At 39.9% G+C, this 6,554-nt stretch overlaps 1 protein-coding gene across 1 annotated transcript in view; it reads right to left on the minus strand.

The window, feature by feature from the left end:
- Positions 1-6,211, minus strand: part of LOC111866951 (dynein heavy chain 6, axonemal) — a 106,451-nt gene extending 100,240 nt beyond the window's left edge. The window contains exons 1-6 of the mRNA XM_033752524.1: positions 6,131-6,211; positions 5,657-5,966; positions 4,484-4,661; positions 3,666-3,810; positions 3,009-3,248; positions 913-1,145 (exon numbers count right to left, since the gene is read on the minus strand). Of these exons, the coding sequence (XP_033608415.1) occupies positions 913-1,145; positions 3,009-3,248; positions 3,666-3,810; positions 4,484-4,661; positions 5,657-5,966; positions 6,131-6,211 (1,187 nt within the window). The remainder of the gene's footprint in view (positions 1-912; positions 1,146-3,008; positions 3,249-3,665; positions 3,811-4,483; positions 4,662-5,656; positions 5,967-6,130) is intronic.
- Between the last annotated feature and the right edge of the window lie 343 nt (positions 6,212-6,554).

Raw genomic sequence — 6,554 nt, forward strand, 5'->3', positions numbered from 1 at the left:
ATCTATTCTCCCATGGCCGCGCCATAGCTCAAGCGGTTAGTCACGGGCTTCCCACTGAGGCGGCCCGGGTTCAATCCCGGGTCTGGTCAAGTGGGATTTGTGGTGGACAAAGTGGCGCTGGGGCAGGGTTTCTCCGAGTACTTTAGTTTCCCCTGCCAATCTTCATTCCACCAATTGCTCCACAATCACCCTCACCTATCATCTGGGGCTGGTACAATAGGCCAGAAGTGGCCGCAGTACAAGGGACTTAGTACCACCGCACTAGCAATAAAAAAATTCTCCCATCCTGGAAAATCAACTGAATTGATTAGGATATTCAGGGCCACATTTAAGCATCAGTGAGTGTGGAGGTCACCCTGGGGACTCCATAAAACAGAAATAGAATCCATACATTACTCTAAAATCTTGAAAAATGTTTATTCTTTAGTTATTGTAAGAAATGAGTACAAAAATAAAATTGTCATGACCTAAATCTGTTTTTGCTTATAGTGGCCTCCACATTTTGATCACCGCGGTCCCCTCACAACATTATATCTGTTTCTGAGTCAATTACATACAGTACTTAAACTTCAGTGTCATAACCCAAAAGACCACAATTTTGAATGAAGTGACTGTAACATTTGTTTCAGGTTAAGCATGTTAGTGTGCAGATTTTTCTAGATAATGACACCATGTAGATATAGTTTACTCAACTGTAGTTTATTCAGTAATGTAATGTACTATCCCAACATATACATGCAGTAACTGAGGAAACAACAAAAAAATTTCAGAATACCCAGTCCCTCACCTGAAATTGAACCTAGGAAATCTCAAATATGAATCAGTACTAACCACATAACCAGAACATGCAGCAACAAGAATGTTGAAATATGTTTACTGACATAACTAAACTTCCATGAACAATATACTTACCATGATAATCGAACACAAAACCTCCTCTTGTTGGACTGTTTTACATAAGACATTTTTCCTTTTTCTTTAGTGTTCCTGAAGGCTGGAAACTTAGTTTGTGGTTTCAGAAAATTACTATCATCTGTTGTGTAACCAACAACTAACAGTGCTTTGTGACAAGCATTATTTATTACTTCTTTTGCCAGTGAACGAAATTCAGCTAATCTCTCCTGAACTACATCCAATTTTCCCATCTAAAGAGAATCAGGCAAAATCACAACATATTACTTTTGAGTGTACAATGTCACCTTCCTTGTGAAAGAGAAAATATTTGCATTAAATTTCTGGTAAAAATTTTTAATACTTACATTGCATATTACAACATTTCCAAATAACATGAGGACAGTAAATCATGAGATCTGACATGACAGCATGATCATATTTTCGGTTCAATTTGGTCAGAATCGTATAAACCATCATATCTTCTAAACAGTTCTTAAAAATTCTTACACACAAGTCAGCGCTGTTTACACAGTTGAAACGCTTGAACCCAAGTTAATAACTCTGGTGTTAAATTCACTTCATTTAAGATTCCTCTCTGTTTACTGCTCAACCTCCTCTGTTGTCTAATGGCCAGAGTTCCTGAGGTCCAGGTTCGATTCCTGGAGCTACCAGGTTTTCTGAGAAGTAGTGGATCTGGAACAGGTTCCGCTCAGTCTTGTGATGATAATTGAGGAGCTATTCCATGGGAATAGCGGCTCTGGTCTAGAAAACCGAAATTAACGGCCATGGAGATTCCTTGCACTGACCATGTGACACCCTCTACCTGCTAAAGTTGGCACTAGCTTCGCCAACAAGCAGAGGTCGCTCAGTTGGTATAGTTCATTTGTGGACTAAAACCAGTGTTTTTTTTTCCTGTTTTTTGCTCAAACCCACTGTCCCTTAAATAAACATTAAGAAGTAATTTCACTCTATTCTGAATCAAATGACCACAAATTTTCTTTTAAATTAAAAGATAGGTAATTTCTTAAATAACATACACATACTTATTTCAGAAGTGATCTAAGGTCTAATTTTCACTACCATAACTAAGTACAGCACCTGATATGAAGTTATGAAGTCATACATTTTTATCATTTGACATTTAAATGTCAAATTTCCTTTTAACTTTAATGAAAAATCAGTGCATTTCAAAGATGCTGTGTTTTTTATATCCATTCAAAGATGTGAAGTGAGTCTTTCACAGTATTAAAAGTCTGCAGTTGTATTTTAGATCTGTAGTTCACTCCACAACTTTGACAAATGCAGTTCATGACAAAAATTTAATTATTTGTGGATTCAAGTTTCTCATGGCAGTGACTATGAAGAGTACTGTTCTCTATGATGTGATCCAATGTAGCCTATTTACAGCTTGCTTGCTCAGCTAACTCAACATTGAAAATGGAGAGAGTATATTCCTGCAAAACCTCAGTAAACTTCTACCTGGTCACATGATGTATAATTAACATATTGTAACGGATTTACTCAAACAGGCAACAGCTCGGTAAACATGTTCTAATGTGCAACGATGGAAGATGTGTCTCAGTGGATGAATGTTATACTCGTAGCTCATTGCTAGGCAACACTCAGCATGACAATGAACTCAGTGGCTAGGAATCACATGACTTGCGTTCTCTGTGTTGTCCATGTGGAGCCTATATAATGAAGACCTGTTGTAGTTTAGATTAGTTTAGAGTGGAGTGCAGTGCAGTCTAGTTAAGAGTACGGCTGTGAAGAGAAGACTTTATGTGTAACATATGGAGTGTGTAGTTCAGTGAGAATGTTTCAGTTTCTGTGTTGAGATGCGTTGCCAGGAGACAACTAGTGAAGATGGAGAATCCTAGTGCATGTGCAACTGTGAACTGGAAAGTGTATAAATCAGCGATAGCACTGTATTAGTTATAATTAGGAGAGATAGTAATCTAAGTGTTAATAAATCCAATCATTCAAACTAGAACCCACAATTATTCACCACACATAGCCTCCTACTCCTGACAATATACTTAGAAACCAATATATGGCATAAATTGTTATGTACACAGATAATTCAAAAATAAAAATCCTGTACTGAAACATACCTGAACCTCCATAAATTCAGAAAGGGCATTTCCTTCCAGTTTACTAATGTCTGTGAAGGACATATCCACAAGTTTGCAGCACATAGCTTGGATACTGAGAAGAGCTTGCCGCAATATTGGGTTCAGTACAAAAAGGTTCTGTGTTAGAGCTTCCTGGGCAATACAGAACTTTTTCCATACACAGTATTTCCTCCACACATAGAAACCTTTCCACATTCGAAACTGCTTGTATACCTTAATCTGAAACATTAAGATGTGTGCTGCACTTGCATTTGCTTCCTGAAGCATCATTTATATTCAGGATTACCATGTAATCCAAAGAGTAAAACATCATCATTAGAACCCTTTAGCAGTGATATCGCTTTCATTTCACTGTAAAAACAAATATAAAGAATATGTGATCTCACATGACCTACAACAAGAATTGGATTATAGCAACTACTGACTCACAATAAAATAAAAGAACATTCAATAATAGGATATGACTATATCCTGGAATGAACAATCCCAACAGTTTAGGTGCTTTGAAACCTACTACAAACTATCTGACTTCAAAATGACAGCAGTAAATTCCTCTGAAACCTCAGAGGTTTCATCTTAAGCAATTTACTACTGCAAGCCGAATAACTCAACAGTGAATTTATATTTTATTCATACCTTAATTAACTTGCAGTAATAGTCATACTCTCTCTCCCAGACGTCCAAAGGCAAGAATACCATGTCATCTGTATAGTAGTGTGTCACGCCATGACTACTGATTGTCAGAAAGTTGGTCTTATCAATTTCCTCAAATGGAACGACACTGAAAAAAGAAGCTTTTTTATATATAAATACTATTAGTACGGCCAAATGTAACTCATTGGTACAAGTATATTGTCACGTTCTCCTCACAGAGTATGCAGTTTATGGACTGCATCCATCTTCTGGTACTCCAAAAAAGCATGTTTCCAAAACTAAATCTGATTCTGCCCTCAGGTGAGAATGTATGGAGGCACCTACTCAATTGGGTCCATGAGAAAGGACGTTTCCCAGTCACTGACTTCCAACTTTTTTAATTGATCCAACTGATTAAATGTATCCCATCTTTTACCTGAGGATGGAACCAGATCTAGTTTGTGAAATGTTGTGTCCAGAAATGCAGTAATCCCAAGAGCAATATGCCATTGTCAAAGGCCTTTAGAATTAAAGTTTTCTTTTATTTGCAGTTTAGTTTGTGTTATACCTCACATTTCATCTTTCTGTGAAGTCAACATGAAGGACATTATTTGATTTACAATATTGTTTTGTTAACGTATGTCTAAAACATATGTAATCATTCAGAAACCAACAATTAATCCATACTGTCTGGAAATGAGTTTCTGACAATCCCTGCAGCAGTAAGAAATGGCCTGTCTATCCACATAAATGGATAAACAAAGACATTTGTATATGAACCTACATGTTAGTGTTGAAAGTTTAATGATATTTTAACATACGTAAGGCAATATGGTGAGTAAAGTTCTGAAGCTGGTGATACAGCATAAACCATGTAGAGGAATCCAATTTTCTTATCGTTCCTTACACGTGCAATCAATTCCTTCTGATCAACAATATCTGGTACATGTGTTCTCTTCACTCTCATGAAAGCATCTTCCTTTCCTTTCACCACCTCTTCTGAAATCTCAGGAAGAGAAAATGTTGCTGCAATGCTGTGATTTTTATGAAATGAAAGCAGAATGAATATATAAAATGATACTGTGGGGCCGCGCCATAGCTCAAGCGGTTAGTCGCTGGCTTCCCACCATGGCGGCCCGGCTTCGATCCTGGGTCTGGTCAAGTGGGATTTGTGGTGGACAAAGTGGCGCTGGGGCAGGTTGTCTCCAACTACTTCGGTTTCCCCTGCCAATCTTCATTCCACCAATTGCTCCCCAATCACCCTCACCTATCATCTGGGGCTGGTACAGTAGGCCAGAGGTGGCCGCAGTACAAGGGACTTAGTCCCACTGCACTAAAAATAAAAAAAATGATACTGTAAATAACTTTTGTTAAATCTTTTTCTAAGGCCACAGTTCCAATTTCTTTAATCCCCTCTCTACCACAAGGAATGGAAATGTCTTCTCAGAACTACATGTACTCCAGTTCTAAACTTGGCAGGTACTCCTGTTTAGAACTATGTAGACCCCAGTTCAGAATTATGGAGATGCTCCAGTTCAAGATTAGGAGGATGCTCATATTTACAACTAGGGAGGTGCTTCAGATCAGAACTGGGTAGACACTCCAGTTTAGAGCCAGGTAGACCAAATTCTGAAACACACAGAAGCCCCAGTTCAGATTTATGTAAATACTCTAGTTTACAACCAGACAGATGCCCCAGTTTACAACTAAGTAGACATTTCCAGTTAGAACTAGATAGATGCTCCAGACTGATGTGTACATTCCAGTTCAGGGGTAGGTAAATGCTCTAGAACTAGGTTAAACAAGTTCAAAACTATGGGAACACAGTAGTTCAGAATTAGGTAGGTGCTCCAGTTAAGAACCTCGCAGAGTCTCAAGATATATAATAGAAATTCAGGAATCTGGTCCTACAGGTATTGCTGTTGGAAACAAAAGTTATGTTTTATTGACCCAGTTAAAAAGAAATGTTGTGGAATGAAGCAGCCATCTTTTACCCATGTCTAGGTGGAAGTAGCAGTGACCCCCTGAGGGCACTGTTATGGGTAGTAATGATGCCATCCTCAGTGAGGTTGGCCGAATTATGGATGTATATCTGGTGGGGGCATAACATAGACTAGGGGGATGTGTTGGAACACAGCCTTGGGACACCTCCTCGTGGTCCCACCGGGCAACGGCAGTCTTAGAGTCCGAACTATTATGACTACTGGGACTGACAGCTAAGATCCCATAAAGGGCAATGGTGTGTTTACGACTGGAGCCTCCCACACAGTGGCATAATGACTCCTGGATATCACTATGGTCTACCTAGAACAAATGCGGGAGAGCACTCATGTGGGGGTTGCTATGGCTACTTGAGTTGTCTCCCTAGAGTACCAATAAGGTGCCGAAAGCCTTTGGGCCAAACACTCTAAAATGGTCTGACCAACCCACGTGGAGGGCAGGGAATGGGGGGCTTAAGGACTGATTACCGTTATGCTACTCCCAGGGACAATTTTCCCATGCAGGTCTCCTGGTCTCATCCTCATGAGTAGCTGGAATCTAACTCCCATTAGTCATCAGGGATAGCCCCCTCCTCCAAGCAAGTTCTTTGGGTCCTGGAGACACGTGAGGATTTTAACGCAAAGGTGTGAAGCATCGTACCAAGCGCTGCATGGCACCGGGGTGGTACTTTAGCCGGTGTCGTGAATGATCCCCTCAGGGCACCAGGCAGCACCTCGGTGTATTTATGCCTTCCACCAGTATGGGGCTCTGCGGGTGGTGACCTTGTACATCCCCATTACTCATGGGACCAAGGTGGATACCAGAAAACTCAAAACCACAACTGGTCCACAGGACCTTAAAAAGAAAAGGGATCCTCCATGGAGATCCCAACGAGAAACCCCTCAGCTGGAA

This window comes from Cryptotermes secundus, unplaced genomic scaffold, assembly GCF_002891405.2.
Source record: "Cryptotermes secundus unplaced genomic scaffold, Csec_1.0 scaffold42, whole genome shotgun sequence".
NCBI lineage: Eukaryota > Metazoa > Arthropoda > Insecta > Blattodea > Kalotermitidae > Cryptotermes > Cryptotermes secundus.